The sequence below is a fragment of the Centrocercus urophasianus genome, unplaced genomic scaffold (assembly GCF_019232065.1).
Source record: "Centrocercus urophasianus isolate 14NV4802_14NV808 unplaced genomic scaffold, USGS_Curo_1.0 seq_14, whole genome shotgun sequence".
Classification (NCBI taxonomy): domain Eukaryota; kingdom Metazoa; phylum Chordata; class Aves; order Galliformes; family Phasianidae; genus Centrocercus; species Centrocercus urophasianus.
This window is the reverse complement of record NW_024884586.1, coordinates 19078302-19101198: the sequence shown is the minus strand read 5'-3', so window position 1 is coordinate 19101198 and position 22897 is coordinate 19078302. Positions and strand designations below refer to the sequence as shown.

Here is a 22897-nt window from a genome sequence, read left to right as displayed (position 1 = left end):
CATGCATATTAGTGATTAAATTAAATCTTCAATTTTACAGTGAAGTCTCCTTATGGCAGATAGTTTCCTTTTTTTGTTTTTTTTTTTTTTTTTTTTTTTTTTTTTAATGGTTAAAAAGCTACTGTGTTCTTTCAGTTCACAGTTTCACAGTTTCTTTTCAGAAATGGTGTAAGCTGACTGCTATTTGGGCTGTTCCGACTGGGGTTTCTGTTTCAGGTTCCATCGGTCCCTGAAGAATTGTTTTTTGCCACAGATGTCAGGCAGGAGGGATTGGTGATGGATATTGTGACATCTGCTCAGGCTTTGGTGAGTTAGTGCAGTAGCAGGCCCTCTGAATCCTTGGATGAGGGTGGACCTACTGTGGCCTCAGGAATTTCAGATTTTGTCAGGAACCTTGGCATCAGTGCAGCTGCATTGAGTGAGACTATCTAGGCCAGTGTCATTCTCTGGTTTGTCCAAGTCGCTAGTTTGCATTGCATTCTGAATTGCCAACTGTATGTGTTCAGAACTCGGTTTTGTCAGGCAAAGGGCATCTCAGCTGTGGCTCATAGAATGGATGCCAAGTTATGTGGGAGGATCGTATAGTGTTCTCTGATTATCTCAATACAAGGTGAGCTGATTAAATTGCAGTTCTTCCTTCAAGTAACTAATAGTAATTGTGAACTCAACAAAAATAGTACAATAGGTCTGTCAAAGCAAGATTACTATTTTTGGTGTCACATGTTGACCAGCTGCATGATAAAGAGTGAGTAAACTAAAAATAATTTGAGCAAGCAGAGAAGTATGTGTTTAGGCAACTCCCAGACATGCAGGAGAATAGATGGTATTCTGTGAAAAATCAGCAGTATGTTTTTGAAGACATATGTAAGTCTTGTCCAAACTAGAAACCTCTGTTTTGCATCATCTCTTTAGTGGCAGAGATGAGATGCAGAGGTAACTGAATATTTTGCAAATGAGTACATGACATGGCTCCCTATGCCCATGGGATCAGAAAAAGCTTTTCCTCCAGTGCCTCTGCCTGTACTGTGTCATACTGAGGTGGCGTTACTCCATAGTGTGGTGTTCTAGCAAGTCTGGCTGAAGACACCTGTGGAGGCTTACTGTGCAGCAGGTGTTCCTTGTTTATTCTGCTCTATGGTTAGGCTCCTGTTTTACAAATAGCAGCTGTGGCAACAGTCCTGATTTTCTAACTATCAAAATTTAGTTGGGCTTTGACAGTGATCAGAAGAAAAGATTGAGATACACTTGGACTGCAAAGTACGTAATTCTACTGTGAATTTGGAATCTAGCCGTTTCTGTTGTTTTCACAGAATAGCAGTTTTGAAACCTGCATGTGACCACGTGTATAAGATTTCTTTCTTGCTGTGTTCCTTCAGCTTTTCTTTCGTTCTCTCGCTAGGACTCTGTCCCCCTGGTGGATCAGCAGTTACTTTATACCTGCTGCCCCTACCTTGGTGAGTATTTTATTTTTTTTTGTCCTTTAAAGCATTCCTTAGTCCTGTGAGTCCTTGGATTGTCTTTCTTTACCCCTCCTCACAGCTTTGGGTCTCAGCTGTGTGTAAGTGAACCTTGATTAAAAATCTGGAAACACCTGCAACTGAGAATAGTTATTTGATAACTCTAGGGGAGGGAGGCTACACAGTCAGGGCAGTTGTACAGAGCTTGAATGCAGAGGAAAAGGAGAGCTCGTCCTTTACAAACTGAAAAGAAACACGATAATGAGTAAGTATACAACTTTTGCATCCTAGGTATAGGTGTTTGTACTGTGAGAAGTATCTTGAACTTTGGGTGTTTCTGTTATTAGGTAGAGGGGAAGAATCCTGTTGAGCTCTGCTGCTTTATCAGGTTGTTGTCTCAGACATCTTTTTCTTGGAATAATTGATGGCGTCTTTATGTGTAGAGAACAGAATGCTAGATGGTGGGATGGTTCTCTGCTTCTTGGGACTTAGCTGCTAGGAAAACTGTGTGATAACCCTGGTATCCTGCATCATAAAAGCTAGAGGTTGAAGAGCTCTTTAAGCTTTTCCCCTGTGGTTTCCTTCTGACTCTGTTGTATTTCTTTTGTAATCTTTCTTGTCTTGTTGTCCTTGTAGATTTTGTTATGATTTCTGTTTACTGTGCTAAAAAGGGTTTCATAGAAATGGCTTCTTCTGATCTTTCTGAACAAGTCTGTACTTGCCAGAATTTTCTGGGATCCTGTTTTAGCTTTGGAGCCTGCTTTACTCTGCCCTGCTAGTTAGACAGGTGGAATGCTTCAGTTTCTGAAACTTCTCTTCTGAAACTTCAGCTTTCACAGAATCTGAAAGAATTTGCTCTGGAAACAGGACTGACAGTGTGAATTTCTGCCTGAGTTTTTGGTTTGTTCCCTTGCTTATGGGATAATGACTGCTTTTGCATGTCTCTCTGTACAGGAGAGCTGCGGAAACTACTTGCCTCTTTTGTGGCTGGTAGTGGAGTAAAAAATGGTGGCTTTATAAGGAAAATCACTCCAACAGCTGCAGAGTCCTTGGCACCAAAGACTTCCATTACACAACGGAAACTGCAGGTAATCTGGAAGTCACAAGTGAAAGCAGAGTAGGAGGAATTCCCTGCATGGTAGTAGGATACACAGTAGTATCCCAATGTTAGGGAAAGAAAAGTATGGACCTAGACAGCAGGGGATGTTGTGTTTGACTGTCAGTCTTTAGTTTTCGTTATTCTGGTTAAATCATGTGGCTGGGAAACCACATGGATGTTGAAATCTATAGAAGTTTAATAAGCATTCTTAGAATAACTCTCTCTTCTTTAGCATAAAATGTTGGCACATCTCTCGCCAACTGCTTTTAGTTAGGTTGTAGCCATGCTTTTTGTAGAGCGTGCAGAATTAATTACCAGGCATTTGGGTAGAGGATTCTTTGTTTCCAAAAACAAGCCCTATGTGGTGACTTAACATTAGCAGCTCAGAGCTTTCCCATTCTTCTCTTTACTGATCATTTGCTTTTGTAGCTTCATAAACACTGATCATGACCTTTGAGTTAAGTGGTTAGGAGGAAATGAGGAATGGGTAGTTTGCAGAGGCACCAAATATTGCAGGAGCAGAATACTCAAGTGTAGACAAATTATGTGCCTTGTAGCACAGTTACGTATGGCAGTTCTGTCTGCTCCTGTGATGAGGAGAGGAGGATGTGGGTGGAGTGCTCTAATCAATTGTAGTGCTTTTCTTTTGAACAGGTAGAGCTGGAACAGGCCTTCTTCCACAACCAGCCTCCCTCTCTGCGGAGAACAGTTGAGTTTGTGGCAGAGAGAGTGGGATCAAACTGTGTTAAGCACATCAAGTAAGTGCTGGTGATCTGTTCTGCGATATAAGAAATAAACATAGTACTAACGAGGCAAGGAGATGATCTTGAAAGTTGTGCGTGCAGAGGAGGAGGAATGGGGGAAAGAAAGCTTCCCTCAGAGCATGCTGTACAGCTGAACACCAAGGCTGTATTGGGTTATGACGTTATGTCCAGTGACATCAGATTTCCTTCGTGGGGGGGATTTGTGATGGGATATAAAGAGGAGGACTGCATGACTGTGGAGCACTTGGAATGTGAACACAAAGGAACATTTTGAGATTTAATATCTGTTTCATAGCATTCTTACTAATTATAGAAAAATGTAGGTTGAAAGGAACTGGAAGTTGGGCATCATCTTGTTCAAATTCACACTCAAAGCAGGGCCGCTTTTATAGTTAGGTCAGGTTGCTTGGCATCTTGTCCAATTGAGGTGTGAAAGCCTCTAGGGCAGAGATTCAGCATTCTTAGCATTTTGTTTCAATGCATAATTTTACCAGTATTTGTGAAAAATCTTTCCTTATATTCTATCAGAATTTCCTTTGTTGCAGCTTGTGTATCTTTAATACTTTTGCTGTACATTTCCTGTAAGTCTTATTCTGTGTTCTCTATGACCCTTTCATCCCACTTCACCTGTTCTAAGCTAAATGAACCAGGCTCCCCCCAGTCTCTCCTTGTAGGTCATGTGCTCTAGCATCCTAGCTGTGTTAGTGGTCTCAAGTGCAGTATTACAGTGGTGAGGGGAACTGTAGCTTCCTCTTGACTTGCTTGACTGCGCTCTTGGTAACCTGAGGCTAGTGAGAAGCCACTCTTCTTTGGTACAGCCTGTCTGCTGAGAATGCTAGATCCTTTTCTGGAGAGTTGTCCTGGCTGGGAGATCTTGGCCCTTATACCCAGTACAGAATCACTACCCCACTATCAAACCATTTCTTCACCTTGTTGGGGTCCTTCTGAGAGATAGCCCTGGGTCCTCATATGCTCTTCATAAACTTGCTGAAGATTTACTCTATCCAGTTGTCCAACTTAAAGACATTAAGCAGTATCAGTCTTTGAGGAACAGTGGTTGTACTGTGCTGCTGGGGACATCTCTGCGTTTCTGACCACAACTCATTGAGATTGTAGAAGTATTGGTGCCAGAAAAGTTACTGTGTAACCATTTATTTCTGTTAAAACTCAAACTTTTGACTCTGGAGTGTTAATACTATTCTGATATCTCTACTTGCTACTTTTTTCCTTACCTTTTTGGTATTAAAAACAACAACAACAACAACGAAATTGTGTGATTAATACTGTTTTATTAGAGTAGCTAGTTGCATTTCTGCCTGAGAGAGGTATCCTGAAATGAGGGAACCAGCTGATTACAGTTAGCGTGCATTGTTCCTTTTATTGATTTCAGTATGTCTGAATTGTTTTATGTTGTGTTTTCACAGGGCGACATTGGTAGCAGAGCTGGTTCAAAGGGCTGAAGTCATGTTGCAGGATAAAGTGAAGGAGGAGGATGCTAATCATGATAAGCTGCTTGAAGAGGTGTGCGCTCATCTGTATGATGAAGGAGCCCAGGCACTTATCAAAGGCAGAGAGTAAGGAGGAGAAGTTATTTAAATCCGTGCCTTTCCTTCTCTTCTTATTGTGGAATCTGTAAGTCTAATCTGGCTCAGCCTGTCTTGCTCAGGTTCTGGTAATTACAGACCCTAACCTCTGCTCTTCTTAGGGCGACTGTCTGCTGTGCCTCCAGCCAGATAACGCCATATCTGTAGGAAGGAATAAAGGTTCTGTTTGTCCCTCTGCATCCAACTCCAAACTGGCATTTACTGCAGTTGTTGTATTGCCCTTCTTTGGAAAACTGAGTATTGCAGCTTGAGGGCTTGTGATTCTTTCCTATCTGGTCCTGTTGCCTTGGCTTATTTCTCTGTAGTCTTCCAACTAATTTTGACTGTAGGAGGGCATGTGAAAATTCCTGCAGTAATGAATATCTGCCTGTTGTCCAAGAACTTTCTGTAATACAGAGACATGTTATTTTCTTGCAGATTTTGCAAAAAGAAAGGTCCTGAGGCGGTAAGGGTCTTATTGCCGGAAGAAACATCTGCAGCAGTACGTATTTTCACAAAGACTTCTTATAGGCCTTGTCTCTCAGTCTGTGTTATCTTTTTTTTCCTCTTGCTGCCTCACTTACCCCTTAATAGCTTAGAACAATGGAATTTATTGATGTTATTATGATGATATTATCTCCTTAATATTGATATTAAGGAGAGTCACCTCTGTCAGGCTGTGCCTGGATATCACACTAAAGTGATGCTCTAGCCAATAGCTAACTGCTGTGACTAGAGTGGTAGGTAAATCGCATATATCTTGCAAGGACAGCACTTCTGATTTTAAAATCAACTTCACAGATAATTGATAATTTTTGTATGGAGTCAGTGGGGTTTGTTCTGTTGTTCAGAGTTGATGGTTTGTCGAGAAATCGTGATGTTCTATTTAAATATTGCATGTCCATATTAAACTGTATCTCTCTGGAGTTTTTTTTTTCTGATTTTTTTCACTGACTGTTAGCGTTGTGGTAGTAAGCCTCCTATCACCTCCTCCCTGCGAAGGTTTTGAGCAGTGCAGAAGACATTGCAGTGGAGCTGGCTACTGAGAAGGCCTGTGGCTGGCTTTCTGCTAACATTGCAGGTGAGCTTTCTCACTCTGAACTTCTAGCCTGTATATTAAACTCTTTTTCTGAGATCAAGGGGTTGAAGTTTAATCTGGTGCTATGTGAAGTACTTAGGTGTAAGAGCGGAGGCAGGCAGGAAGTGTGTTCCCTTTTCCTTTACTGGGAAGAATGCAGTTGCTCTGTCCCTCCTTCTTTAGTAATAAAGGGAGTGATTTCCACGAATCTTCTTCAGAGACTTTTCAGTCTTGGCCCTTGTGAGTGATTTTTAGTCATGGAGGTTGTTAGGATGGTAAGAATGAATGTTTCTGAAAATACTCTGGCAGAGTTTGTCATAGCATTTCAAATGTAGGATACAGACAACTGTCAAGCCTCCTTATGGTCCGTATGTGTAGAGAACTTCTGAAAACTTCTGTACAACAAACACATCTTCAACTGTGTATGTTTTCAGCAGGCTGAAGGCAACTGTAATCCTTTTAATCTGTAATAGTGCTCTGGCAGCTCTTCAGAGTCTCTCAAAATCTACTGTTTCAGGAGATGCTGCCAAGAATTTGGGGAAGACTATCCAGCACCATTTGCAGCAGCAGGAGATTAGTGTTTTGGATGCTGGTCAAAATTTATTTTGGTACAAAACGTAAATCTTCTGTGGGCACAGTGGTTGAACTGTCATGCTGACTCAGCTTTCTTCTTTGGTAATGAATGAGCCTCCTGGCTCAGCTACTTTGTTCATTACAGCTACTGAAGCACTTTTGATGGAAAATGAAATGGGTTCCCAGTGGTATCTGGTAGTAATGGGCAGCTCCTTACTTGTGCCTCTGGCCATTAATATAGTGGGAGCTCAGAGTCAGGCGGGTATGAAAGTGTGAAGTCCTTTCCTCACTCACAGCAGCTCTCAGAATGAGAGGCAGATATGGGTAGCATTTGGAAACAGGTTGTCTGCCTCCCTGGAAAGAAAAGTGGAAGTAGATGGGTTATTTTTATTTTTATTTTTATTTTTTTTTTCCTCCTTTGTAGCACTGATTAAAAGAGAAGTGAAGGCAACATTCAACAGAATGCTGAAAGTCCCAGGACTTCCCTTGCCCAATGAGGATCCTGTGGAGTTGAGAAGGGACTGCTCCCCGGGCTGTCTGCACCGTGCGCCATTTCCCTCTCAAATAATCAATGAGATTAAGGTACATGCTTCCTGTCTTTCCCTTACTCCCTTTCTACTTTTCACCTGTTTGAAAAGCACTCCTCTACATAGGGCCAATGATCTCTTCATGGAAAGTGCAGAATATTAGCAGCTCAATCACTGTTGTCTTTTTCATCAAGGATGTGCTCTGCATTGCTGTGGGCCCACGGGATGAAGGGGAAGTGATTGATGTTGGCTGGCTGGAGTGCTTGCTGGGTCGACTGAGTCAGACGCTTCGGTGCAGAAAGGTAAAAGTTAAAAAGCAGCAAAAGTGGTAACAGTGAAAACATTAGACTACTTTGAGCCACCTTCGTGCCTGTTTGCCTTGTCTCACAGTTGAGTTGAGGCAGAGAACATCAAACTCAATTCAAGTTTGCAAAGTTGAAACAGCTGCATTGCATTTGTTAGTCTCCAGAAGTGTTCGTTAGTTACAACTTGCCTTTGTGGACTTCTTTGTCCTTCGGGATCTTGTCTTTCAGTCTTTGTTGGTCTCCTGATTGCAGCTCTGTGCTTCCTGCTGTAAACCGCCTCCTATTCTCTGATGCTTTTATCCCCTGATATTTTTATCCCTTGTGAAGTCCTGTTATGTCCAGTTTGCAGTGTGGGGACAAAGATGCAACTCTTTCTCTGTTTTTCAGTTCATGTGTCCCACATCAGAACAGCAGCTGGCAAAGTGCACGGTTGAGTTGGCTTCTTTGCTGGGTAAGTCAGTCATGAAGAGCTGTTTAAGTCTTCTCTTGAATTCTTGGCTTCAGAGATTTTGTTATTTAGAGCTGCTGATCTTTGGTTCTCTTGGTGCCATTGAGTCTGTTGGCTTTTTTTTTTTTTTTTTGTCAAATCTGGATGGTTTTTATTTCCTTACACCTTCTGTGGAGGTTACTAACTGTCCTTCATATCTGGTGCTCTTATTCACATCTTCATTGGTTTTCCTTTATTGAGATCTTTATTTAAATGTGCTGTGTTTTTCTTCTCCTAAAAATGTTGTTGTGGTTTTTTTCCCACCTAGAAGTGAAAATCTTATTTCCTTCAATTATATTTTCATGGCTTTTTTTAAATTACTTTTCCCCCTTTTGCTCTAATCAGTTAAGCTATCACTTTTCTTAGTGTGATCTTGCTGTCTGTATGCAGATGTTTTCTTCTTGAGCACACCATTTTTAGAAACTTTTTTAGGAGTTTTTACACAGTTCACTTCTTGGTCCATGTCTGAATATATCAAAATGTCATTTGAGGGGATAACAATGCAAATCTGACCATTTCCATTAGACTGTACCTAGGAAGACTTGATACTGTTCCCTCTGTGTATGTTTAGCTGCAGTTAAATACTGTAGGACTTTACTTCCACTTGTGTAAACTCTGCCTGTAGTCAAAGCTATGTACAACTGTTCAATCTTTCCTAGATTTAAATGGTGTTTTCCTTTGTTACTCTTTTCTTTGGAATAGCACCTAGTTCCTATTTTATTAAATGTTAGGCTGACTGAACAGAAACTGAAATAATCACCTTTCAAAGTTTGGGACTGTATGCCAACTAACTTCTTTATCTCAGAGAAATATAAATATATTCCCATATAATGTCTCTTAGTGTAGTTTCAGAGCACACTTCTGCATGTTTCAGACTCTACTCCCCTTATGTTCAGTGGTTTACGCTCAAGAGGTGTTTCTGCTTTAGTGATTGCTTAGTTATCAGCTACGCAAAATCTGCTGTTGGACTGAGCTGATGGCTGTAGAGAAAACACACAGGTGCAGAAGTTCATCTTCCTTTTGTTTCTTGCAGTTTCAGGTCGTGTTCCTCTTAGTCTTGGGATCAAGCCCCCAGAGGAGAGCTCTGAGAGGCTCCGAGTGAAGAATAATCCCACGTATGACCTTCTGAAACTGCTGCTTTCTGTCTGGAAGGAGGACTTTGGGACACCTGTTCCTGTGCAGCTGATGTTCAGCAGGAAGAACATTGGCTATCTTGCAGAAGTGAAGCAGCAAGAGGTAGGGTTTATTCGTCTCTGAGGAGTTGCCAGTTACCTGCTCTAGTCTGACACATACGCATGGAAGTTATCTCACTTGCAGAGTGAACTGATTGCTTGTGGGAGCAAGGCTGGTAGCATCAGGCTTCATTCACAGGGATAGAGAAAAAGAGGGCTGCACTGTGGTCAGTCTCCAGTATTTGCCTTGGGGGCTGTTGGGAAGGCACAGCTTAATTTGGGAGCAAGTGATGAAATGGCCACTCGGAGCTAAGCGATTATTAGGACTGAACACTGTGAGTGTGCAATTGGTCACCTCTGTGTCTTCTTTTAGCTTTCATTTTTTGTATACGTGTGGTGTTGCCTTACAAGATCCTCAACTAGCCAAAGCTGAAAATTGCCTTGCCTAGTTGCAGGCTGAAACCAGCTTAATTGGGAAGGATATGAATGTTTTTCAAGCTGCTTGGAACACACAGGAATTAAATACTCAGTATGTTTTGGAACAGAGAACTAGAGATGTTTAGTTTTGAAAATGTTATGGTAGAATACTGTGTATGAACGAAAGTAATTTTGCTTATTTGTTTTGGATGTTGCTCTTTGTTTTATCCTTTTGTTCATTTTATCCATGTTCTGATCCAGGAAGGCAACTCATGAACTATATTGAGATAAGGGAACAAACACAAATTGCACTTATTTTTGAGATGTTGATATCTCTTTTTTTTCTTCTCTGCAGTGGGATTTGTTCCATTTCATCCTTCATGGTCTTGTAGAATATGATCTAATGCGGACCAGTGAAATAGAGAGTTGCTTGCGTAGCCTTGAAGAGTTCCCTTGGCCCTCAGTAAGTAATTAGGTGTGTGTGTGTGTGAGTAACAAGTGAAGCAAAAAGTAAAGCTACAGAATAGTAAATCCTTGTAGTTCAGTTTCCTGTAGATGCAGTCGTTAACAGTGTCCTGTCTGCATTTCCTGCTTAATACAGCAAAGGGATTGTTTAACAATAACTTGTTACTGTAACTAATGTTGTAACTTTGGTTGAAATCTGTACCTGACTGAATCCAGAATATCCCATGCAGTGGAATCAATCGCCGAGAAAACTGTAACCCAAGTTGGAGACCAGCTCAGTTTCCATGTTTTACTTCATCCTGTATGCTTTTGCAGTGCCCTGGCTGAGAGTGACCTATTGGGAAGGGGCCTAGCTGAGCACTCACCTTCAGGACTCTTTGCCTCCCACAACCAGAATGGGAGAGAAGCCAGAATATTCTAGAGAGGGGGCACAAAATACAGGGAAGGGCCTGAGACCTGTACTGCAAAGTTGCTCTTATTTCACATGCGGTGATGCTTGCATGTTGGAGATTGATACTTGTTGATAAAGGTTCTCAGGTTTGTATTTGTCTGTTGCAGGATTTCTTAAAAGCTCTGGGCAGCATTTCCAGTTTATTTCTATCAGAACATCTTATGGAAGAGCCCAGGAGTAACCGCTGTGACCTGACCAGACAATCTCTAGGTACTGTGACAGCACAAAGTTAGTGGAGATGGACTCTCTGAGGATAGAAATTACTAATGAAGATGCAGATGGAATTTTTAGTGTTTCTGAATGCACTGTGAGGTCCTTGCTGGGAAAATATTGCATGTAGGAGGTCTCTATGTGCGAAACCAGCACTGGTCTTTCTGTTTGTGGATGTGTTGCACTGGTGACTGCTGAAGGATTCATATCAGCAAATAGATCACCAAGTCAGAAGTTCTTTAAGCACCTTGATCATTGCTCAGAGCAGCTGTTTTTTCAGACTCATGAACACTTTTGTGTTTGTACAGTAACAGACTGTGGTCAAACCAGGAATCAAGTTGAATGGACAAGTCCCTCTGTGAAGCAGGGGGATTGCTTCCTGGTGACTGGCTCATCTCTGAACTTAATGTGGTTTCTTGCCAGGGGAGGGAAAAGGTAACCTGTTCTGCAAGATGAGCCCGTATTTATTTTTCACTGTGAGCTCAATTTCGAATATTTGATTTTAATGTTTTTAAGACTCATTTTAGAAGTTAAAACATATTAAATATATATACACCAGAAAATGTGTAACATTATTCTTAAAGGATGTAGATGATTAAGTTAAGTTTTCTTCCACCTCTTGATGGAAACAGAACTTGTTATTTCTTGGAATTTTTAATTGAAATAAGGGAGAAAATACTTGATTATATTTTTCACTGAAGGCAGATGGCAGTATTTTTATGACTCTTTTTATAGTATGTGAACATAAATGTTATGTAGCTGCTATTTCTTGTTTTTTATAATCCTTCTTGCCTTGAGTTTGAATTTTATCAGACAGGAAATACTCCAGCGAGTAAACTACAGACTAGAAGAACAGACAAGAAATTTAGCAGTGAAAAAAGCAGTGCCACCTTCTGGAGAGATGGTATGAAAGGAACCTTTTTTTATGGAGGGCAGTGGGCACTTCCTGCGTTTGTGGATAGATCATAAAGCCAGGGTGCAAGTTCCCTTTCACCCAGCAGAGATCTTCTTCAGCAGGAGTTTATGCTCGGGACTGCTGGGGGTTAGCAGAAAATTACCTGCTCGTTAGATGATTCGGGACAATTTTTCTTTTCAGAGGATCTTTTTTTCCTTTTGTCTGGCAGTCTGCCATTAGTACAGGTTTGTCAGAAAGCAAATATTGTATTAAGACCAATGTTTGGACTTGAAGCTGAGTATCTTGCTGATTAACTTACTTACCTCTTCCTCGTATAAGGTGGAAAAAAGTAGCTTTCTCAGTTGAGGTGGAGGGGAAAAACACAACCAGGACTAACTAGGTAGAACTGTGGCATCAGTTGAAATGTGTGATACAGAGGGGAATGCCAGCATCTAAACTCCATTGAGGTTGATTGGGCATACACCATCTGTGTGCTTTTTTCTTTTTTTTTCTTTTTTTTCTTTTTCTTTTGTCTTTCTAGGGATTGTAAGACATGACTGAGTCAGGGGTTCCCTGAAAGTAGGTGTGCTGTGTGTCTGGTGAAAGCAGGGTAATGCAAATTGAAATAGCGAGTACTGTCTCTTGTTTCATACCTACTTCCTGAGGCTGAGCATTGTGTGACGTTTTGCTGCAGAGCTCAGTTGAAGTTGTTGTTTGTTATAATAAATACGATTAAATGTCCTGTTTTGTGTCCAAGCTGGTGAAATACAGCCTCTTTGTACTGGGACAAAGTACAAAAAGGTGCCTTGCCACAAAGCATGGTGCAGAAAACATATGGTGATATCTGTCCTGCATGCTGCTGTTTTGCTTGTGCTGCACTACTGCATCTGTTACTTGACCGTGGGAGATAGAGGGAGAAGCTGGATAAAAAGGTGCTCAGTCTCTGGAACTGAATTTATTTGGGTATCTAAAACTGTTTGCGTAGATACTGCGGCCACAGGTGTTTTTGTGAACTCAACCTAACTCAGTTATCCTTCTGTAATACAACATGCATGGAGGTATTTATTTAAAAGGTGATCTAAACCTGAAGATCAGTTTACTACTGCCAGAGAATGTAATTGTGCTCCATTGGGCAGAAGTCAGTCTGTTCTTCAATGTTGTCCAGCAGGTAAGAAACACCTCTGCTTCTGTTTTCTTACATTGTCATGTCATTAATCTACATAGTTAATGGGTGTCTCATGTTACTTATGCTTGGTGACTTTGGGGAAGCCAGGCACCTGACTCTGCAGCCAAACTTTGCAAGAAGGATACAGCACTCTGGGCAAGTAGGAGACCTAGGAGCCGTATGCCTTCTATCACAAGCTAACCTTTTTGGCTTCGTCCAGGTAAGTGTTCACTGAGTAGAACAACACCTCCTCCTGTGTAAGTACAGTTCCAGACAGCTATCTTAACTGGAGCAAATACCACAGGGCATTTCTTTTTCTTGTGTAGAAAATACATTTTATTGTGGATATGAAAATAGCAATCTTGATTAAGAGCAGAGATGTAACAGCAGGTGGTACAGATGCTTGGTCTGATCATCTACTGCTCAGCAGTAATTGACAGGAAGCTGGGTTTTTCCCATTGTAGTTTAACAAAGTAGATGATGTCTGCTAGGTTTTATTTCTTCCTTCCCAACAAACCATTGCCATGCATTAAGAGGTACTAAAAAATGTTATATTTGCAAAAGAAAACATCCATATAAATAGGCTTTTTAGTATCAATTGACAATTGTATTAAAAAAAAAAAGTTACATTAATACCGATAAAAATAAAAATTAGCTTTGATAGCATATAAAAATGCTTCAAAACAAGCATATATAAATAACTTAATTTGTAAACATAGAAAAACCAATCTTATGTATATATAAAAATAAACATCTGATGCACTGTACAATAAGACATCATCCTTCATAGGCACTGGTTTCATTGACCCAGGAGTCCCCCTAGATGTTTTTCCTACAAAAACTGCTTTAACTCTAGTGCCGTCTCCAAAATAAAAGGGAAAAAAAGCAAAGCACTGAGCAAATCTTTTGTGGACTGGCTGAAAGCCACTCATCTCCTCCTGCAATCCCTTCTTGAAGCAGCATTGGTGGTAGCCAATAAATACACCTTGCTGCAGTTCCTGCTCACTTTTTCTAGGGCTTTAATGTATTACCTTGTTCAAGCTTCTTTGTTTTGCCTCCCCCAAAAAGGTACGACGGTGCAAATCTGGACATCTGCCTTTTGGTGCAGTTGCTGAGGCTGTGGAAGATGTGCAGTGCTGCAGGTGAAGCATCCCCTGATGCAGCTTGGCAGGCTGCTAAGAAAGGCTGAGCCTCACCCCAGGAGAATGGTAATACACTGAAGGTAATGTAAGAATGGCCACCTTGAGTAAACACAAAACAAATTTATAAGAAATGATGTGTTTTATTACTCTTCCTGCTGCAGCTGGGCAGGGAGGAGCCTTGGGCTGATATGCCTCAAAACTACTATTTCTTAAATATCAATTTAAAATAGCCACTGTCACTTCATTTAAAACTTCTTAATATATTAATGATAGGAAGTAACATAGAAGCTGAGAGCCAAAATTACATCTGTGCAAAGATAGAGTTAAAAATAGATTTTGGCTCTTGAAGCTATGGTGGGAGGTGCAGTGAGCTTGTGGTATGCTGGGAAAATATCTCTGACCCAAAGTACCTATGTGTGTTCCAGTAGTAGAGATGGCTCTGGTAAGGTGGGTGCTTGAATAAATGTTTCTCATCTGACAAATATAAAATGCAACAGCCACGTGAACAACGTGGGCTTCTGTGAGCTAAGGAAACTATTATAGCAGCCTTTATTGCTTAGAGAAGCTAGTTTAGGTGATTTCTGTACTACTGTGCTGAAGACCTACATGAAGTTACTTAGATACTTGAGTTGGCTGTGGTTTTGTTTAATTTTAGGAACCTGTGACCAAACACTTGAAGCCTGACAACATGAGTATTGGACAGAGCTCAAGAGCTGCCAGGTAACTGAGAGGGGAGACACTGTGCTTACTGCTGTTGAGGCAGCTGTTTGTGTTGTGAACAAAGAAATGATGATGAGAACAGGACCAGGCTGGATTTTCTGCTCTTAATGCTTCTAGGTAAAAGTAGAGACAGGCTGATGGAAAAAAGCCATCGTGGAAAAGTGCTGGAGCTACTCTTAAGAGCGGGATTCAAATTTTAGGAACATGCTGACTACTCTGTACTACTTTCTATTAATGAGTTATTGTTTAGAACTGTCAGTTTGGTTTCTCTATTTCAAAGCACCTAATTTTGTAGTGCAGTAAAACTGTGTCCTGAGGTGTGGTGGTTTCCACTGTTGCTGCATAGTGTAGTGGTAATCGAAAATCCCTTGTACTGTACTGGCTGTAAGCAGTCAGCCAACTATGAGAAAAGTCTGAGATGACTTATGGATGTCATGTTGCCTTAGCTTCTCTCCAAGGGGAAGTAAATAATTTACCATGGCAAGCTGACTCTAGCTGCTGCTAGAGGGATCTGTATCTGATATTTATCTCAACACAAGGATGTGGCTTTGCATTTCTGCTCAAAAGTTTGTAAAAGGTCTCAAGCCATGTGAATACTATTTCCAGGTTTTAGTACATTTCATTGCTTCCATTGCCTTTTTTCTCGCCACTGCTCAAACTTTACTGAATGGAAAAGGTCAACTTTTTATAGTTCCTTGGAAATTGAAACAAAATGATACAATTCTGGTTATTGTAAAGAGAATTCTCTTCCTCTGCTATTGATAGAGACAGCACTCCCTTCTGCTCATGGAGAATTTTCACAGAAGATAGGCTACTCATAAAACTTGCTGGGTTTCTTCTAAGCAGCATTAGCTAAAATGATGTTTGTTATTTTTTTCCAAGCTATACGTTTTAGTAGTCCAGAATTAGCAATTAGACTCCTCAATTGAGGCTTGATTGTTCCTGATGTAAGAGCAGACATTTTACATTACCCTTATGGATGCTTGTGTCTCCTTGCTACCTTTCAGATGAATATTCCAGTTTCTTGATCAATGCTAACTGGCAAGGAAGTGTGCTAGTCGAGCAATGACCAAAGGCTGCCGCTTAGCGATGGAGCTCAGGAGCCGTGCTGGGATCGCTGGGGCACCCAGATCCACCTGTACAAGGTAGAAGAAAGGCAAGTGTTGCATGACCCATTTTTGAACACTTTCTCCAGGCTAAACTAGCTCTGTTGCTGCACATAAAATAGTAAGCACGAAAGTAGTTTACAGCCACATAATTTCTGTGATTTCTGCGGTGGACTGGATCTTTTTCTTCCCAATACTCTGTAGACTTTGAAGGCTTTGCATATTTGATAGTAGTTTCAGCAAGTACAAACCACGCTGGTTCTGGGTTTGAGCTTAAATATTGCTAGTTCGAAACACAGGTTTGTAGTGTTACTGAAAATACATATTGCATTCCACTAATATATGCATAAAATGTGTAGAAAACTTTAAAATACGTTGTAAAGGGATATGCTAATAATTACCATTTGAGGTTGCTTTTTTTTTAATTACCTATATAAAACGTGTTTTTAGCAAAGTTTAAAGGACTAATTCTAATTGTCACTAGCTGCCTTCTAAAATAAATTATGCAGCATGATATTCTTTTCTGGATGTATTTAGGTGGTTGGCGTCACTGACCTAAAGGAGCCTGCTTTTTCAGATGACTCTGTAGTCGGTGGAGGGCGAGATTTTCTCATTCTTAACTAGAATCCTCATCTTCTCTATTGTGTTTATTTAAATGCAAAGACTTAATGACTTCTGTTGAAGAAAGTTAACAACGTGCATTTCCATACGTGTCAAAAATAGTTTTAGCAGAGGTGGACTTCTATGTCTCCAACAAGACAGAAATGCAAGTGAGATTCTCCAGTCCCTAACACTGAACTATCATGTACTGGTTCACTATGCAAAAGCAGAATGTACAAAAGTTGTGAATTAACAGTTACAGAAGAGACTTGGTGTCCAAGGCAGCAGATTCACATAGTGTAAAAAAACCTGTGGATCATGTACATAAAAGCAGAATCCTAATTAGACTGTTATTGAATGTGATGTACAGTAATGAAGGGTCTTACCTGAGCCATGTAAATAACTCTGGTGATATCTCTTCCATTCACCACATCAGGTTCCAGGATCCATGCACTGGGCAAAATTTCCCCTCTCACCACATCTTTACAAGGGTGAGGCATGGATGCATCATACACAGACTGAATAGCCAAGACAGACAAGTTCTTCTGCATGAAAGAAAGTGTAAAGAAGAGAATTTTAATTTTTTGATGCATGCAGTATTGTTTTGCTTACCATGAAGCATATTTCTCACTAAATCAGCTCCTGTTTCTTTTTTTTGTCAGAATCCTGCTTGTTTGTAACAAGAATATGCTGTAACAGTTGTGAACAAAGCACTATTAGGCAGTAACAACTGTCAAATGCCAGTAGATTTAATACATAATTCATTTCTGTCAAATGAGCATAGCTTTTCGTCCTATTACAGCTTTCTCTGGAACTATGAGCATAACCTTCCCTCCCTTCTGCCCTTGAACAGTGAGTTCAGACAAGTTAGTTAGTTTCCTCTGTCTTAGAGAAAACACACCACACAAAACTTACCTCTTTGGCTTCTACAGTAATGCAGCAGAAATCCCGTGGCTGCTGTAGGTAACACAGGGAGGTATCAGTCACTAAATACACTGCAGAAAAAGTATCCAAAACCAACAACAAACAAAGGGAAAATTAATTAGGCTTTGACAACTGTAACTTGTCACACTTACCCCCATCCTTCAAACTGCACAAACAAACTTTATTTGAACTTGCTGCAGTTAAGAGCAAAGTTCAAGCTAACATGAAGATGCTAATATTAAGATACTGTAATTAAAATGATGCTGTTTCAAAGCACCTGTATCTTATACTTCTGCAGCATATGATTTGTAATAGCTGTACTTTGAAAAAGTCTAGCAAAATGGAAGCTCCTACACTAAGTAATGAAACTGGCTCTTCAAGTCTGAAGAAACAAGATGACTGTATATTTCTTTCTGGCTGATCTGAGCTGAAGAGTCCACAATGATACTTCTGGTCAGTCAGTGCAGTCGGTACTCACCCAGCTGAATGTGACTTGTTATCTTCTTGTGTATTCGAGCTGTGCTGATGGATCTGTCATACAGGTGCCTTTTGCCCAGATCTCTCACTAGTCCCCACACATATGCAAGAGGTCTTTCTATCACTCCTGCTCCCAAAAATCCGTGCTTTGTTGCTGAAGGGAAGACTTTGTAGTAAACCAGCACCTCCTTTTCTGTACATTGGTATCTGTCAAAGACAAATGAAAGGTATTGGCACAACAGATGATCAACTGCATTAAAGATCTCCCATGATAAACACCTGCCATAAACTTACTTCCAGCCAGCAGCTGCTTGACAGGTGTAGAGATTCCTCAGGTTATGAGAGCATGCTGCCATTACCTTAGAAAATAATGACAAATGTACATATAAGTGGAAGTTATCTACATTTTAAATTATGTTCAGCTTCTGCTGAAATTATCTGAAATTATGTTCAGTGCTGCTGCAGTATCTTCTACTCAAGCTATTCAGTGGGCTTTACAACAAATATTTAGTTTTCTTGTTCTAGTATTACTCTGGGAGTTTTAACAGTCAGACTGATAAGTCCAGCCTGAACAATAGTGTAGACCTCTGTGAGAAAACTGCACTGGAGGAAGCGTGCATCTCCAAGTCAAGTGATTCCATCTGATCTGAAATGTGAAGTTTGCATGCTTTGCTTCTGGCTACACAGGCATACAGGTATTTAAGACTTGCACTGTACAAACTCTTAGGAGCTAGAAGCATTCAGCATTATCACCAGCTTCACTTGAATATTTCAGCTCACATGCAGCAGTCATTCCTGTGCTCCACTGTTACAGCCTGTTTCCTCCCACTATTTAAAACTGCTCAGCATATCCTGCTATACCCAGCACTAATTACCTACTAGGAGTGCATAGAATAAGATTTGTCTCACACACTTTCATTACAACATCCAGTAGAAGGAATAAGCAAAAACTGTGCTTATTTACTCACCTCGGTGGTAGCATTAGCCAAGATATGTTTGGATAAATCTTGGTATCCTTGTGTTGATGAGGAGCTTACTGAAATAGTTAACCCATGAGTGAACCTACAACTGATGCTGTCTGAAGGAAGTGGTGGCTCAATTCTGCTGTCTTCTGCAGGAGACAAAATTGTCATAGGAAAGTAATAAAAAGGAAAATGATCACTGAAGTGGTGCAGAAGATGTAGCATTGAGCATTCAGAGGAACTTCAACCCTCCTAAAGAAAGACTGTTATCATTCTTGGTCTGGACAGCCCACATATTGGTAATTACATTGCAGTTAGGTTTTGCATTACTCAAGTATAAACATTATTAACTACATATAAGCTAATAACCTAAAGAATAATATGAAACGTGACTCTGGGAATACAAATAACAACTTGCATGTACAATCCTATACCCTTAGCCCCATGCTTCTTTGGTTCATTCAAGACATTATCCTCCTTGCAGCCTCTCCAAAGACTGTACAGCAATGCTACAACATCAGAACAACAACTTTCTTAAGAGGAACTAAATCTCCAATTACTTTTCTGTGCTTTAGCTACTGATGACAGTATTTTTTTTTCTGAATTCATGTAATGGTAAGACAGCTTCAAAATACTTAGAATCAAATTAGATTGGGATTAGCATAAATAAGAAACCTCATTAGGTTTTGGGATACAACACAGAAATAAGCAGGTGAAAATATACTGTACTTACCCAGTGTTGAATCCTTCTGTAGCTGCTCTATCATAAAAAGCTGACTGTTTCTAACAGCTGAACGACCACGTGTGTCTCTTGAAAGCAGTGCACTTCCTGAAGAAACCTGGTTTAGCAAAGAGCAGAAGTGGAGACTTTTGGCTTGAACCAAGAAAAATAAATTGTTACATTATCAAGAAGAGTATCTGCAACCAGCCTGCCTTTACGAAACCGGAAGCTTGATGTTATGACAAGTTAATTTCTTTGCCTCTCAGCTGGTTATGAAATGATAGCTTAACTGAGGAATTTCAGCAGACAAGTATGACAAGCTAGCATAGGTGCACACTCCAAAAAGCAGTTTAAAGTAAGGTGGTGTTCACACACACAAATCCCTGAGTGCATCTCTCTTAAATGAGGAAGGCACACTGAAAATACTAGATTCTGGCTCATCACAAAAAAATGTTCCTTATTGCTAAAATGTGACAGACAGTGGCACTGCTGTCAGTAATAACACACTGGCTTTTACTTACAAGTTAAAAAAAAAAAAAAAATCTGAAAAATGAAATTGTCACTGTCCGTTGCAGGACATGTTTAATGCTCCCTCCTCCCCTGTGTAGCCCATCTGTGTGTTTGTTAGGACACAAACTTGTCCTGCTTGATAGCTGTGACAGAATATAAACCACCTAGAATTTCTGTCCTTGTTATCTCTCTTACTGTTAAAGCATTAGGGGATGTTGGTCTTGCAGGCCAGTTATTTCTCACCTGTCCTTCCCAGCTGCTCAGTTTACTTGCAGTGTATGTAGCAGTATTGCTGCTGTTGTAACCTGATGTTGGGCCAGAGGATAGACTGAGGCTGGATTCTGTACATAAGGTGCTCGTACTTGCAAGAGTCTTCAGCCTTGCTTCCTCCTGTAATAGAGATCAGAGCATCACAAACTTGTATAGCACTTAGTCAAATCAGTAACAGCACTGGAAAATGACAGAGGAGTAACATGAAGTCCATTTTCTTTCAAGGAGCATTGGTAAAAGCTGTTACTTTCTGCTTCATACAGAAGATATTTAATAAGCAGGTTCATTTGAAACTGTAAGATTATATGAGCAAATCAATGCATCAGTCTAGGAAAATCTGGATAACTGGAGCTTCTGACATTGTCAGAAGAGTCCAGGCTTTCTTTCAAACCAATTCCCAGACGTCTTAAGGGGGAAAAGAAGTTTTAAAAAAAGATCTTTTCTCAGTCCCATTTGTTACTTTTTTGCCTAATTCTTGTGCTTAAATTATTGGTCAAATTCAGTTGTTAAGCACTGAAGATCTTACTGCAGCTCAGTGCCAGCCCAAAAGATGAAGAAAAAATTACATAAGAAAATACTGAGAACTTCAAGATGATTTATTCTTAAAGTAAAGGGTACTTTAAGTATTTGGTTTTCAATTCAGCTGAAGTTTCACAAGAGAAGTATGGAAGCAGATGTGGTAAGAACCAGTCACCCATTGGAGATTCCTGAACTCTAGGTGCCTTGCAGGGCAGAGAGCAATGAAATGACAGTTCACCACCTATGAGAGGAAGGCTGCAGTTCTAACTAAAACTGCACGGTCAGGCTGTGACAAAGATTAGCGCATGAAGGTGTAGTCAGAGACCAGGCAGAACACATACCTTCCAACAAGGTATTGTCCTCAGATACCAGCCAAGTCACACTCATTGTGCAAAATAGGTAACAAAGTGCAGAAGTTAAAACAAAACATGCACACATGGGACAGCATAACAAGAGGAAAAATAAAGAAATAGATGAAGGTCTTCCTGCTTAAGTACATGCTGAAACACTGAAATAAACTTATTCTCTTTAGCAAAACTTCTCCAAAGACTGCGTATATTCCCAGCAGGATGACTCCAAAAGCTTGATCCAAAGTGAAAACAGAATTTTCTTGCACAAAAAATGTGCTCAAGAAATAGCTCCAGGAAGATATAGTTCAGAAGCACGAATAAGATAACAGTTATCAATCTCAGTAATAATGATTACTGAGAATTTTTTTAAGACCAAATTTGCATTTCATTATTTGTTTTTCTATGCATGATGTCAGACAGAAGAACTACTGAGCTATAAAAGCCTATTTAAAAAATGCATCAATGTGAGTAATGGGGAACAATTTCCTCTGTAATGCTCACCTTCTGTAACTGAGCAAATATTTGCTCCCTTATACGTCTTTTCTCTTGCTCAGCTCTCTCCCGAAGTTTGTCCCTTGCTCGTGCAATTTCGGTTTTGGTTTCCTCTCGTGCCCTTTGATAGTCTCTGAGCATCAGTTCAATCTCTGAAGGGTGCTGAATGCTTCTTCTTTTTGGTTCTTGAACTCTGTAAGGATAGGTAAGGGGGAAAACATGTATACTTACCTGAAATAAGGTCACCTCATGGAATATTGTGAGAAAGTCCTCTGTCAACATGGAACAGGACAATTTGCCAGAACAGCAATTAAAGAAAACCAGTAAGTCTCCCTTTGCCCACTAAAGGTTGTAGGAGAATTAATCTTGGAAAACGATTTGCACTGACAGTGCAGTTGATCAGTGAGATTACTCTAGCAATCGCTCTGGTTTCTAAGCTTTGTAAGATCTAAGGTTATGGCTTTGGCATAACACCCAGAAAGTAACTGTGTGTTGGGAAAATGCTGCCTCCTGCCCAACTGCAAAGGAAGCAGAAATCATTTAGGGGATGTGGTGGGGGATGAGAAAACACTATTTAAAATGATAGAGGGTTCTGAAGAACTTCATTGGTATGAAAGACTACTTGCCATGACTTACAAATTAGAGATGGAGCGAGAAGACAGATTAGTCAAAACTGAATCTTTGGCATACATACATAAAGCAGGTGCTGGTTATGAATTGAAACTCAGTTGAAGATTTTAGTGAATGTTTCCTATAATCTGGCACACATTTATCCTGAGACAATTAAGAATTCTGCCACAAGTCTCAGATCTCAACAGGAACCGTGAATGCACATCCATTGTGAACACTTAATGATCAGAGGGTCAAGAGTGAGGGTTTGAATTCCTACCTGGTATTTTCCACCACATCTCTTCTCAGCTGTTGCAGATATTCACGGCGCCTGCTAGGAAGATCCAGATCCCTGTGACTTGCATCCAGGGTCTGCAACAGACTCAGATGCTTCTGAGGACTCAGACTTCGGCTCCTTTGGTATCTTTGCAGCCTTTTTTCTCTCTCCTTCCTCAGGGTCTCAATAGTCCTCATGTGTCTGTCAGGGAAGCACAAGTAGAGTGACAAAATGCACCCTGCAAAGTTACACTTTCTGTGGTTGTTTTTTAACCTTTAAAATGTAAAGTCTTAAATACTAAGTAGCTTTGTAGTATGAAATTTCTAAGAATCTAATAAAATACACTCCCCCTACAAATATCCCTTTCAGTCATGCACTGAAGAAAAAGAAATTCTAAAATGCCACTGCTTTTGAAAGGGAAAATGGAGGAAGAAGATAAGTGCAGCTCCTCCTAACCATTCCAGTTACAGCAACTTCCCAAACAGTTCTATAATCCAATCTCTAGAATTTAGGGTATAGATTTTTTTCATAATTCCTTTAGCGTCATTACAGGTTGCTTCCCCCCCCCCC

At 40.3% G+C, this 22897-nt stretch overlaps 2 protein-coding genes across 16 annotated transcripts in view; one reads left to right on the top strand and one right to left on the bottom strand.

The window, feature by feature from the left end:
- CDAN1 (codanin 1) overlaps nt 1-22897 on the top strand; it is a 57878-nt gene that overhangs the window by 16458 nt on the left and 18523 nt on the right. For 12 of the 15 annotated variants that reach the window (XM_042814407.1, XM_042814403.1, XM_042814402.1 and 9 more), the window contains exons 16-31: nt 217-306; nt 1400-1454; nt 2412-2545; nt 3211-3314; nt 4745-4894; nt 5342-5405; nt 5906-5984; nt 6979-7136; nt 7276-7383; nt 7774-7837; nt 8907-9109; nt 9818-9925; nt 10486-12868; nt 13717-13870; nt 14446-14510; nt 15518-15655. In XM_042814407.1, the coding sequence (XP_042670341.1) occupies nt 217-306; nt 1400-1454; nt 2412-2545; nt 3211-3314; nt 4745-4894; nt 5342-5405; nt 5906-5984; nt 6979-7136; nt 7276-7383; nt 7774-7837; nt 8907-9109; nt 9818-9925; nt 10486-10611 (1443 nt within the window). In that variant the 3' untranslated portion in view covers nt 10612-12868; nt 13717-13870; nt 14446-14510; nt 15518-15655. The remainder of the gene's footprint in view (nt 1-216; nt 307-1399; nt 1455-2411; nt 2546-3210; nt 3315-4744; nt 4895-5341; nt 5406-5905; nt 5985-6978; nt 7137-7275; nt 7384-7773; nt 7838-8906; nt 9110-9817; nt 9926-10485; nt 12869-13716; nt 13871-14445; nt 14511-15517; nt 15656-22897) is intronic. The other 3 variants (XM_042814406.1, XM_042814398.1, XM_042814399.1) reach the window with 3 other exon arrangements.
- The window catches only part of STARD9 (StAR related lipid transfer domain containing 9), a 99054-nt gene continuing 89119 nt past the window's right edge, over nt 12963-22897 (bottom strand). Inside the window, exons 26-35 of the mRNA XM_042814408.1 lie at nt 22331-22528; nt 21451-21634; nt 20054-20200; nt 19313-19418; nt 18586-18728; nt 17912-17976; nt 17619-17824; nt 17132-17211; nt 16603-16761; nt 12963-15646 (exon numbers count right to left, since the gene is read on the bottom strand). Coding sequence (XP_042670342.1) covers nt 15545-15646; nt 16603-16761; nt 17132-17211; nt 17619-17824; nt 17912-17976; nt 18586-18728; nt 19313-19418; nt 20054-20200; nt 21451-21634; nt 22331-22528 — 1390 coding nt within the window. The 3' untranslated portion in view covers nt 12963-15544. The remainder of the gene's footprint in view (nt 15647-16602; nt 16762-17131; nt 17212-17618; nt 17825-17911; nt 17977-18585; nt 18729-19312; nt 19419-20053; nt 20201-21450; nt 21635-22330; nt 22529-22897) is intronic.